The 12,575-nt window shown below is 49.5% G+C and overlaps 1 protein-coding gene across 2 annotated transcripts; it reads left to right on the forward strand.

The window, feature by feature from the left end:
• The first annotated feature begins 579 nt into the window (after positions 1 to 579).
• Positions 580 to 10,706, forward strand: SLC35C1 (solute carrier family 35 member C1). 2 transcript variants are annotated; one of them, XM_036765688.1, is made up of 3 exons: positions 580 to 652; positions 1,999 to 2,525; positions 8,446 to 10,706. In XM_036765688.1, exons 2-3 carry the CDS (start codon positions 2,030 to 2,032, stop codon positions 9,003 to 9,005), a joined length of 1,056 nt encoding a protein of 351 aa, XP_036621583.1. In that variant the 5' UTR covers positions 580 to 652; positions 1,999 to 2,029; the 3' UTR covers positions 9,006 to 10,706. The 2 variants fall into 2 exon arrangements, with proteins under 2 accessions (XP_036621583.1, XP_036621582.1); XM_036765687.1 differs by lacking the exon at positions 580 to 652 and having other exon boundaries at positions 1,105 to 2,525.
• Positions 10,707 to 12,575: the final 1,869 nt, after the last annotated feature.

Raw genomic sequence — 12,575 nt, forward strand, 5'->3', positions numbered from 1 at the left:
AAAGCATTGTGAGACTAGCCTTCCTTAACGTTAAAAGCGCCATTAAAATTCGGGTTTCTATCATTTCTTTTTGTCCAGTTTCCCAAGTCCCGGGTCCCTTCATGGGAGGCAGGCAGTACACCCACCCCCCACGACGCGCACATCTGCTCTCTATAGCTTCCTTGGGAGCCCGGTCCTTGCCGAAGGTGTCCCGGGTCCTGGGCAGGGGACTGCAGCGTCCCGCTGCGCTAATGAACAGGTGCCTTCTCCGCTTTAATGCTCCCGGTCCTCTTCTGAAAAAGCAGGGATCGCCCGGCAGATCGGAATCACAGACCTAGGCGGGTCTGGGCTGGGAGGAGGGCGGGACCCCGGACCCCCAAGATTGAGCTCAAGCGATGGCCAGGGCAAGGTGGCGAAGGAGGGGCGCTGGGCGGGGTTGGGGCAGCTCCTCCTCACCGCCCCCCCTCCCCGCTCTTGCCCCAGGGCTGGACAGTGGGGCGGGAGGGGTGGGGCAAAGCGAGGAGAGCGGGGTTGTCTTAAACTCACAGACCGCCGGGCGGGCTTCCCGGGCCCCGGAGCAGGAAGCGGCCTTCCCTTGGCACAGCCCCAGGGCGGGGCAACGGCAGGTGTAGGTCTGTTCGGTGCGCTACCAGCTGGCATTGAGACCAGGCAGGTGAGAGCCTAAAGGGTGCAGTGGGACGGGCTGGAGAGGCTCGGGGGGCTGGGGTACGGGGACCGGAGGGGAGGAAGACTCGGGGCGCAGCTGGAAGGAGGGAGCCAAGGAGAGGGGGCGTGAAGGCCAGAGCGCTCTGGGTATAGAGGATCCGGACCTCTCGGTACCCATCCCCCCCCCCCCCCCACCCGCCAAAAAAAAAAACATGACTCGGGGTGGAGGAAAGAGGAAGAGCGAAAAGCAAGGACCACGCTCTGAGCTCGTCTTAGGGAGAGAAGGAAGGAAAGTGGGGAGTTCTAACCCCGGCACACCGGGCGATTGAAAAATTGACGGCAGGAGCGCACGCGGCGGGATGCTTGCGCTGCGGGTCTCTTTAAGAAACGCGAGTGTGCTGGCCCTTTAAGGCGGGAGCGGCAGGGGGAGGGGCGAGCAGGAAGTATGTCCGGGACCCGCTGTCTGGGCAGAGCGGGGGCATGAAGGGACGCCGAGCTAACCGGGCCTGCCCTGCACCCTCTCCTTCCCGAACCCGACCCAGTCCTGGATTTCCTAGCTGACAGACCTCTTCTGGACCCTCTCCAAACCCCTATCCAACCTAGCCAACGATCCGCTGTGTGACCTTGGGCAAGTCCCTGGCTTTCTCTGGGCCTAAGCATCCCCCCATCCCCCTTGTAAAATGCAGAGACTGGAAGCGAAACTATCTAAGGGCCCCGTCCTCCTCCTGACGTTCTAGAGTTAAGGTTCTTTCCATGCCTATCAGTCGGCGGTGTCAGATCCTTCCTCTTCGAACGTTCCATTTCCTTTGTTGCAGCTTGGAGCGTTCTGTTTCTTGCACCTCGGAACGCCCTGTTTATTGCATCTCCCAACGTTCCATTTGCTGCAGCTGCAAGTGTTTCCTGGAGTTCCTAACATTCTGTTTGTTTGGATTCTTTCCATCGCTAACATTCTGAGGTCAGGCTAACACTCTATGTTCCAAGACTCCTTTCGGTTCTAATGTTCGGGCTATATTAGCCCTTAACATTCTTCGTTCATTAACATTCAGTGCCCTAAGAACCCTGGGAGGACTTGAATTTGATATTCCAAGATCCTTTCTTGCTCTAGCATTCTGTGGTCTCCATTCAGTTTCCTCTGACAGCTCCGGACTTGTGCCTGGACTCCAGTTCTAATGTTCTATTATTGTGACAATCTTTGCCTATAACATCTGTGTCCAGTCGTTTCCCCTGTAATCTAGACTGGGCCCTTTCTCTCCCCACCCCCACCTCACTCTTCCTAGTTTTAGCCCCTGAACAAGCTATCTAAAGTAACACACTCCCCACTCCCCCACCTCCCAATTCCTTTACCATGAATAGGACCCCTCTGAAGCGCTCCAGGATCCTGAGGATGGCCCTCACAGGGGCCTTGGAGGCACCAGCGGAGGGAGAGCCAGGTCATGAGAAGCCATTTCTGCTGAGGGCACTGCAAATCGCCCTGGTGGTGAGCCTTTACTGGGTCATCTCCATCTCTATGGTCTTCCTGAATAAATACCTGCTGGACAGCCCCTCGCTGCGCCTGGATGCCCCGCTCTTTGTCACCTTCTACCAGTGCCTGGTAACTGCCCTGCTCTGCAAGGCCCTCAGCCTCCTGGCCACCTGTTGGCCGGGCACCGTGGACTTCCCCTCTGTGCGGATGGACATGAAGGTCTCTCGGAGCATCTTGCCCCTGTCAGTGGTATTCATTAGCATGATCACCTTCAACAACCTCTGTCTCAAGTACGTTGGGGTGGCCTTCTACAATGTGGGCCGCTCGCTCACCACCGTCTTCAACGTCTTACTTTCCTACCTGCTGCTCAAGCAGACCACCTCCTTCTATGCCCTGCTCACCTGTGGCATCATCATTGGTGAGTGGCTCCTGCCCCCTGGGAGTGACACCCCCCCCCCAAGATGAGGGTGAACTTAAGTTACATTAAGAGAAAGGTAATGCCCAGGACTAAGAGGTGATGGTCCCCATGTACTCTGTCCCGGTCCAACCACACCTGGAGTACTTTGTTCAGTTCTGGGTAACATATTTTAGTAAAATCATTAATGAACTGGAGGGCATCGATGATGGTGAGAAGCCTGGGAATCAGGCCATCTGAGGTTCAGTTAAAGAAATCAGGGTATGGGGGTGTTGGGTCTGGAGAAGAAGAGATTTAGGAGGAAACATAGTCAGATAAGTATGTGAAGAACTGACCTGGGAGATGGGGATTAGTCTTTTTCTGCTTGATCCTGGAGGACAGGCTTGGGAACTGCGGGTTAAGTAGCGAAGTGGAAGATTTAGGCTTCATGTAGGGTAAGAACTTCCTAACAATTAGAGCCATTCCAAAGTGGAATTGGGCCGGCTTGGGAGGCCTTCATTAATTCATGAAGGAACTTTGCATCAATTCTAGCAGCTTCTTTGCTTGACCTTCACTGTAGGGAATGAGTTCTCCCTCCCTGGAGGTCGCTGAAGGGGCTACATGACCTTGGAGGTCCCTTGCAGCTCTGAGATTCTGGGACTGTCCATTTAAGAGGTCAGGACTTGTCCCTGACCACACATCCAGGGAGTGTCAAAGGCAGGATTTGATCCAGCCTTCTCAACTCCAGCATTCTTGTCTCTGTAATGACAAGTCACTGGGAGCCAGGCTGGCTTCATCGAAAACAGGTGGTGCCAGACCAACCTCATCTTTTTTGACAAGGTTACTCTACCAGATGAGGGTAGTGCCACAGACAGGATGTGCCTGGTTGTCACTCAGGTGTAAGACAGAAGCCACCCTGTGCTCCCTGAGGACGTAGGGTTAGGTCAGATTGAAGCAAAAAGTAACAATTAATGCCCATTGTCAGCCAAGGAAGGACTTCTCCAGTGGCGCACCTTTGGGATCTGACACTGGTTGGCCCTGTCCCCGGTAACCCTCTTTTTTTTTCTTATCAGCAACATACCTGAAAGCACACCAATATTTTCAGATGGTCCAGAACTGGGAGGGCTAGCTAACACTCCTAATGACAGGATCCAAAAACAGCCTTCGCAGGCTTGGGCCAAGTCCAAGAAGATGGAATTTATTAGGGATCAGAGAAAAGTCCCAAGAAAGGAAACAAGCATTTTTTAAGTGCCTGCTGTGTGCCAGCCACTTTACAAATAATATCTGATTTGACCCTCACAACAGCCCTTGAAGTCAGGGTTCATTATTATCCCCATCTTACAGTGGAGGAAACAGGCCAAGAAAGTCTTGCCCAGAGCCAGCCAGCTAGTCATCACCTGAGGTGGGATTTGAGTTGGAATCCTTCCCAACTCCACCCACAGCACTGTAACCGCTGTGAGAAGATGCCTGTTTGAAGTCAGATGTATTGTGGGGCCTAAATTATCTTGACAACCCCCACTTCCAGAAATGAGGATAATGTGCAGATCCACCCTTTAAAATGCTTTTGGAAAATATGGTTGTTAGAGTAGGGATTTCCTCCAGGCCCAGAAACCAAAAAAAAGGAGGCCTCCCCAGACAACACCGGACAAAAATCAAGGCTGCGTTTGTTTATGAGGACAGCGGCCAGGGGGCTCCGATAGAATGTAAACCCCGTGGGGGCAGGGGCAATCCCATCTCTAACCTCTACTAACTAGGTACTGGCTAGTCAGTTCATTTCTCAAAATCAGTTCAGCTCTTTGGGAAAAATAGAAAACAAAACTCAGGTTACTTTGAGGTCCAGAGGAACAAGTGCCAGGTCCAGAGCTGGAGCCCTGGCTCCAGGTGCCAGCCCAGGAGGCCAGGAGTGTGTTACTTACCTCTCTGGGCCCCAGTTTCCTCAACCTAACCCCAGCTCACTTTGGCCTTCATTGATTAGCCAACTGTAGGTCCCAGGCTTGGTCGTTTGGGACCCTTTAGCTCTGAATGAATGTGAAAGCAATTGTTTCTGTTTTCTCCGGAAACCGGGAGGGTCTTCCCCTCCCAGATCTGTTGTTTTGTTGTTTTTTTTAAGAGGCCATTCTTTGCCTTTTTTCTTATTAAGCCTTAATCACTCAATAGGCTTTGCCTTAGTCAACTGAGACCTGGGAAAGACCTTAGCTTGAAAAGGCCAAGGTCCCCCACTGCATCCTGGGCTGTCTCCAGTGGATATCTGGCCACTGCACCCATGTGGCTCTGGAGGAGAAAGTGAGGCTGGTGACTTTGCACAGCCCTCCCTCACTGAAATCCAGTTCACTTGCAGATCATGGCATCGCCTCCCTGATGTCTTGGTCCTCTTTGAGAAGGAAGGACAAACAGAAGCAGCAAGCAGCAGCATCTGTAAAATTAGGGTGCTGGACTCGACCGTTGAGGTTCCCCCCAGCTCTGTGATCTCGTCATGCTATGTCCCCAAGCACAGTGTGGTCTTGGGTGTGACTTGGCAGTTAAAAAAAAACAAAAAGTAGTTTTGCCTTCAGGTGCATGAATCATCCAGTCACACAATGTTAGGAGTGGAAAGTGGTTCTCGGAGGGCATCCAGTCCGACCTGTATCTGAACAAAGGTCTCCTGTACCCAATCAGCTGGTGTACAAACAAGGTGCAGGCACCGAAGACAGCAGACTGGCAATGGTCAGGCTGCACAAAGACCTCTGGTGAAAGGAGAAGCGAGGCCTGCCCTGAGGGTCAAATCAGATATTATTTGTAAAGTGGCTGGCACACAGCAGGCACTTAATAAATGCTTGTTTCCTTTCTTGGGACTTTTCTCTGATCCCTATTAAATTCCATCTTCTTGGACTTGGCCCAGTGTTCTAGCCTGCAAAGGCTGTTTTTGGATCCTGTCATTAAGAGTATTAGCTAGGGGCTTACGTTCCTGTGGGGGAGACAGCAGGTTCAAAAGAAATGACATTTAAAGTGCTTTGAAGACCCTAAAATGAGATGTAAATGTTAGCTGTTATTCATATTAGCATATACATGTTGGACACACAATGAACACCGGGTCATTTATGGAGGGACGAACGGTGCTAGCAGCGAGGGGCAGGCTTTATGTAGAAAACAGCACTGGAGCTGAGTCTTCAAAGAAACCAGAGATTACCAGAGGTGAAGGTGGAGGGAATGGCACACCAGGTATGGGGGACAGCCACTGCAAAGACGTGGAGGTGGAATGTGGAGTGCATATGGTGGAATGTCAAGGAGAGGAGGCCAGGATGGCTGAATTCAAGAAAATGAGTAATGTATGAGAAGCCTGGAAAAGTAGGAAAGGGCCTGATAAGACATTTAAATGTCAAACAGAGGACTTTATATATTTGTTTGATCTGAGAGCCAGGGTTCTTAAAGTCTTTTTTTTTTTTTGTGACATAAACACCTTGGGCATCTGGTGAAGCCTCTGATGCTCTATGTTGCTAGACATTCCTTGTTCCAAGGTCCCTCCCAACTCTGACTTATTGTGTTCTAAGGTCCCTCCAAAGGGACCTTTTGAGCTCTGACATTCTGTTTTCTAAGGTTCCTTCCATCTCTGACATCCTCTGTTCTATGGTCCATTCCATCTCTGACATCCTGTGTTCTAAGGGCCCTCCCAGCTCTGACATTCTCTGTTCTAAGGTCCCTCCCAGCTCTCACATCCTGTATTCTAAGTCCCCTTCTAGCTTTGACATCTACATTCTCAGGCCTCTCCCAAATCTGATAGGTGGGATTTGAGCTGAACCTTGAAGAATGAATCTAGGCTTGGGAGGGACTAAGTGATCTCCAGTTCTCCCTCTTTGGAATCATGTTTGTTGCCTACATTCCTAATGGAAGGAAAGGCTCAATCTCAGTTAAAGGTTAATGAAAATAAATGTGTGATTTTTTTCCCCTCAGTTCATGGATCCCTGAATCTATCCACAGACCACCTTTTCTAAAGGGTTTCCAAGGATTTGAAGGGCTGTCATGGAAAAGAGACTCTTTCAGCTTGGTCCAAGACCTAGAAAGCTGGTAGAGAGGTAGATTTCAGCTAGATCTAGGCTCCTTTGGCCTCAAGGCCACATGTGGCCCTCTAGGTCCTCAAATTCGGCCCTTTGACTGAATCCTAACTTCACAGAACAAATTCCCTTAAATAAAAGGATTTTTTTTTTTTTGTAAAACTTGAACTCAGTCAGAAGGCCACGTGTGGTTTTGAGGCCACAGGTTCCCCACCCCTATTCTTGGGAAAACCTTCCCAAATTGATTTATGCCACAGAGGAGTTGCGTTAGCCTTCAGGGTAAGTGGGTTCCCCATCCATGGAGGTCTAAAAGCAAAGCCTGACTAGGGGAGCAGGGGTTCCTGTTCAGGGCCGGGTTGGACCAGACAAACAAAGCTAAAATTTGTTAACAGGAGTAGGAGGGTAACTGGTGATGATCAGCCTCATTGGCCACACAGGGGCTCCTGGCAAACTCAGCCACTGATAGTCATCTCGTGGAAGGAACCTGGGCACTTAGAGTCGAAAGACCCAGGTTCAAATCCAGCACCTGGATTCTTACTTCACTTAATTTCCCTGGGCCTCACTTTTCTTCCATAAAATGGGAATGTCTTCTGAGATACCTTCCAGCCCTGTGGTCTATGATCTTATCACTATAATTCCTAGGTCCATGAATTCCTGTCTGAAGACAGGTTGTCTGGGCTTGGGGTAAGGGTGTTAGGGAAACTGGACCTGGTGCTGAGACATGAGGAAAGGAGCTGGGAGCTTCAGAGGGAAGGAAGCAGGGGTGGAGACTGATGCTTGGGGCTTGTTCTAGTCCTTCCCCAGGGGTTAAGTGACTCACCCAGGGTCATGCAGCTAGTAAGTGTCTGAGGCTGGATTTGAACTCAGGTTCTTCTGACTCCAGGGCTGGTGCTCTATTTACTGAGCCTCCTAGCTGCCCCTTTAATGAACTTTAAAAATGCAAGTGGCTACAATTATGACTCTTACCTCTGCTGGTATTAACAGCTCAGGGTCGCCACAGTGCATGGAGCGACCAGTGCTGGGCCGGGAGTCAGGGAAACCTGGGTCCAGATCAAGCCTCAGACACTTCCTGGCTGTGTGACCGTGGGCGACTCACATAGCTTTTCTGACCTCTGTTTACCCGTCTGTAAAATGGGGATAACAGTAGCACCTGCTTTCCAAAGTTGTTGCGAGGACAAAATGAGATATTGTAAAGCACTTTGCAAACCTTAAAGCTCTGTATAAATGCCGGCTATGATTATTAATATTGTTACTGTAGCAAAAAAAATCATCATAAAAACAATTCTAAACGAGAAATGACCGTGTAGCTGCAGGCTTGACAGTTACGTCCATGTTGTCTCCCCCTATAAAATGCAGCTCCGCAGGGGCAGGGATTCTTTCACGTTTGTTTTTGTGTCTCTGGTGCTTGGCACACGGTTGGTGCTTAATAAATGCTTAGGTGACCTTGGGCACGAAACCCTTTTTTTCCCCCATCTGTAAAATGAGGGGACTGGTTGACCTTTTATATAGAGTTGTAGGATTTAGAGGGAGTCATCTTCAGAACCATCTATTCCAACACTTTTCATTCCACAGATAAGGGAAACTGAGGCCCAGAGAGGTTAAGGTCGTCGGAGTATTGAGTAGCAGAACCGGAACTGGGTTCTTCTGCAGTGTTCCTTCTAAAATAATGACAAACTCGTATGTACCATTTTATGGTTTCAAAGCACGTCATGTAGATGTTCTCCTTGGATCCTCATGCCAACCCCGGGAGGTAGGGTCACACAGCTAGTATGCAGCTGCAGTGGGATTTGAACTCTGGTCTTCCAGACTCTCCCTTCTGCACTCTTGCAGGGGGTGATGCTCCTGTGACCTTCTCTGCTACATGGTCTAACATGTATTCCCACACCCCTTCCTCCCTCTCTTTGTTCTGGCTGCAGGTGGCTTCTGGCTTGGTGTGGACCAGGAGGGAGAAGAAGGCACCTTGTCGTGGGTAGGCACCCTGTTTGGGGTGCTGGCCAGCCTCTGTGTCTCCCTCAATGCCATCTACACCAAGAAGGTGCTGCCGGCGGTGGACGGCAGCATCTGGCGGCTGACCTTCTATAACAACGTCAATGCCTGCGTCCTCTTCCTCCCCCTGCTGCTGCTCTTTGGGGAGCTGCAGACCCTGGCCACCTTTGACAAGCTGGACAGCGCCCACTTCTGGGGCATGATGACCCTGGGTGGGCTCTTTGGCTTCGCCATCGGCTACGTGACGGGCCTGCAGATCAAGTTCACCAGCCCCCTGACCCACAACGTGTCGGGCACAGCCAAAGCCTGTGCCCAGACGGTCCTGGCCGTCCTCTACTTTGAGGAGACCAAAAGCTTCCTTTGGTGGACAAGCAACATGATGGTGCTGGGCGGCTCCTCGGCCTACACGTGGGTGAAGGGGCTGGAGATGAAGAAGGCACAGGAGGAACTGATCCCCAAAGAGACTGAGAAGGGTGAGATAGGGGTGTGAGCCCTCCCTGCCCTGGTCAGAGACCATGGGGTGGACCTGGGGGGTTAGAGGGCAGGGAAGAACCCCCTAGGGATGGACAGGAGAGGATATGATGGTGGACAGATCTGGTCTGTGTGGGTGGGGAACTGGAGGCCACTGGCACCCAGGAAGAGTGAGAGCCACAGAGAATGAGTCTGGAAGCTAACCAGCTGAGGGCAGTAACTCCTGTATCATTATGCCCATTTCTATAGTGTTTTATGGTTTACAGGGTTCCTCCCTCATACCCACCTCGCGCAGGCATGTACATATTATTATCCCCAATTTACAGGTGAAGGAACTGAGACTTGGGAGTGGGGACAGGTCACTTGGCCAATAAGTGTCAGAACTGGGATCCGAACCTGGGCCTTCCCAGAATTTCTCTCACTACTGCCTGTAAAGTGGCATCAGTCTTGTTGTAAGGACTAGCCAAAAACTGCCATGGGAGTGTCTGTCCTCTCTCCTGTCTTGGGGGTGTTTTTAGACCTTGGAGGAGGGGTCTTCTATGAGAGGATGGAGTGGGTGGAGAAATAAGTTGTTTTTGCTGTTACCTTAGGAATCCCAAGCCAGAGGGATGGGCCCCTCCATCCTGTTCTCTTCTCCCATGGAGGATGTTACGCCTAGAGGCTGTTAACCGTTGTAAATGTCCCCATTAGTCCTTGGGAACCAGTGTGGATATGCTTATAAATACAGTCCCCATCCACCAAACCTCTTTGAAAGCAGGTGCTAATTTTGCTGTCCCCATATCTCAAAGGAAGGTATGGCTTTGATCTGAGTGGAGAAAAATGGACTACCTGCCCCTTAATGTGAGAGCAGCTGAGAGCCCTGGCCAGTCAAAGGGTGGGGAGTACACTTTGGAAAGAAGACAGAATTGAGCCCAGCTTCAGTGAAGTGATTCCCCCCATATAGTCACCTTTGGCCTCAGCCTCTGCCCTTAGGGGATCCCCTGGCCTTGACTTGGGAAAGAACAGTCCTACTCTCCAGCCATTGGCACGTATTGGCCCTTTGGTTCTCCTTTGGCCTGCCAAACCATCTGTCCCTGCCACGGGCCAGCCCCAGGCTTGGATTCCAACATGGATGAAAGCCCTCCATGTGCCCATATCTGCTCCCAGCCACAGCCCCCAATGATCTCTCTGTAAGGTGATGGGTTGGCTGGGGTTTCCTGTTACTGTGACCTGTGAGCAGCGTACAGCTCAAGAAACCTCTGATCTTGGTCTGTTGTTCACTTGTTTTCCAGACTGGGATTTGGTGGGGGGAAGCTCAACATGTGAGAAGACCTCCCCCAAGTCCCGTGTGAGAGTAATGTCTGACCTTACATTACCATCCTTTTCCTTCTCAATCCACCCTAAAATTGGGAGATTCAAATGATGCCTTGAGTGTTTCGAATAGGTCAGGAAAATGTGACTTCTTAATGCTGCTTGTGCCCTATCCCCACACAGGGGCCATAGGGCATTTTATTCCTATCTTTCCCCTGGGAGCAAAGAGGGCTTGGGGTCGTTACAGAGTCTTCTCCGTCCACCCACCCTCTTCCTCCATGATAAATATTGTATTGACTTGTATTGTGATTTTATATAAAAGGCTGAGTATGAGGAGCATAGCATCCTCACTCTTTGAGACTGAATGTTGGAAAGGGGTAAAAGATCTGACACGTAAAGGTGCTCAATAAATACTTGTTGATTGATTACATTACAGTTTGCAAAGCTCTTTCTTCACAACATTAGTGACCACCACAATGCCTTGCACACAATAGGTGAATTATGGAAGGGTTATCTGAAGTAGCTGATCCAAGTTTTGAAGACTAGAGATGTTAAGTGGTTTGTCTGTGGTCATATGGTTAACAAAAGGCTGGACTGAGAATCCAGCCCAGGAGTTCTGGCTTCAAGTCCGGTTCTCTTTGTGCTAGCCTATATACATTTTGTACAGAAGGAAGGAAAAATTTCTGGGTTCTGCCTCCTCTGCTCCATATCTTTTGTTGAGGTTTGGGGGAAGGAGGTCCAATGTAGTATGATTCTCCAGAGGCAACAGGAAAAAAGACTGAAAGATGGAGAAGTATTCACTGGATATGGTTGGGCTGTATTCATGTAATAGTTATATATCTAGAGTTAAAAGAGATTTTAGAGGATAACTAATCCAATCCCCTCAATTATATGTGTGAAGAAAGATCTATGGACCTGACTGACCCAAATCCACACAGAAAGAAAGTGGCAGAGCCAAAATTTGCATCCAGGACTACTGGCTCCAAATCAGGTACTTTCTGCCCTGCAACATACTAATGATACTACCTAAGCTGATTTACCATTTTGGTTCTATACCAATCAAACCACCAGTGGCTTACTTTATAGAACTAGGAAAAACAAGAAAATTAATTTTAGGAATTGATGATTTAGAATAGCAGCAAAAATAAAGAAAAAATAGGAATGAAGGGGGCAAAGTGTAAACTCATCTCACATGAGACATAAATCATCAAAGCCATTTGATACTCATTCAAGAAGAGAAAAACACAGAATGGGAGAAACTAGGTAAGATCGCAGAAGTAAACAGCAACCCACCAGCATCACATACATCACAGTGTCCCAAAAGTCTCTGCATTTTTAAGCTAAAAAGTTTTAGCTTAAAACACTTTTGAAAAGGGACAGGGTCAAGGGAGAAAATTGAATAAAGAGGGACGGGTTAGGATGGAAGGAAATATAGTTAGCCTTTCACAACATGAGCATTGTGGAAGTGTTTTACATAATGATATATGTGTGATCTATGTTGAATTACTTGCCTTCCTGGGGAGGGTGGGTGGGAAGGGAAGAGGGGAGAATTTGGAACTCAAAGTTTTAAAAGCAGATGCTTAAAAAAAAAAAAGGGGGTTTTTTTGCATGCAGCTGGGGAACAAGATATGTGGGGAATGGGGCATAGAAATCTATCCTGCCCTACAAGAAAGTAAGGGGATAGGGGTGGGGGGAGTGGGGAGAAAGAAAGGAGGGCTGACTGGGGAACGAGGCAATCAGAATATATGCCATCTTGGAATGGGGGGGAGGGTAGAAATGGAGAAAAAATTTGTAACTCAAAATCTTGTGGAAATCAATGTTGAAAACTAAAATATTAAATAAAAATGATAGAAAAAAAGTTTTAGCTTAAAAATGCACTATGACAGGCATGGTATAGGCAGCAAGCCAGCTGAGCTCTCCTAACATCCCCCCCTTGAACAACCTTAAAATAACACCTCAAATCAAGTGAGACATTTTTCCAGCCTAAGACAACTTAGGAGGTCTGCTAGGAGGGTTCTGTGACATCAGGGTGGGGATCTGGTCCGGGACACACTCAGCAGTACAAGTGGGGCCTTGGGTGACCCAACAGCAGCAGCAGCAGCAGCTTCAGAGTTCTCAGCTCAGAGATGGTAAGACAACTAGTCAGGGAAAAATTGCAGGGGACCCTTTGCTGGCATTGGGGGCAGCTGGCACCGATTGGCAACTCTTACCCATATACACAGCACTAGGTTGCACTTCCAGGGCAGAGAGGAGCGCTTGTGGTCAGTCATAAGAAAACAGACTCTGGTCACAGTTTTAG

This window comes from Trichosurus vulpecula, chromosome 6 (genome assembly GCF_011100635.1).
Source record: "Trichosurus vulpecula isolate mTriVul1 chromosome 6, mTriVul1.pri, whole genome shotgun sequence".
Taxonomy (NCBI): domain Eukaryota; kingdom Metazoa; phylum Chordata; class Mammalia; order Diprotodontia; family Phalangeridae; genus Trichosurus; species Trichosurus vulpecula.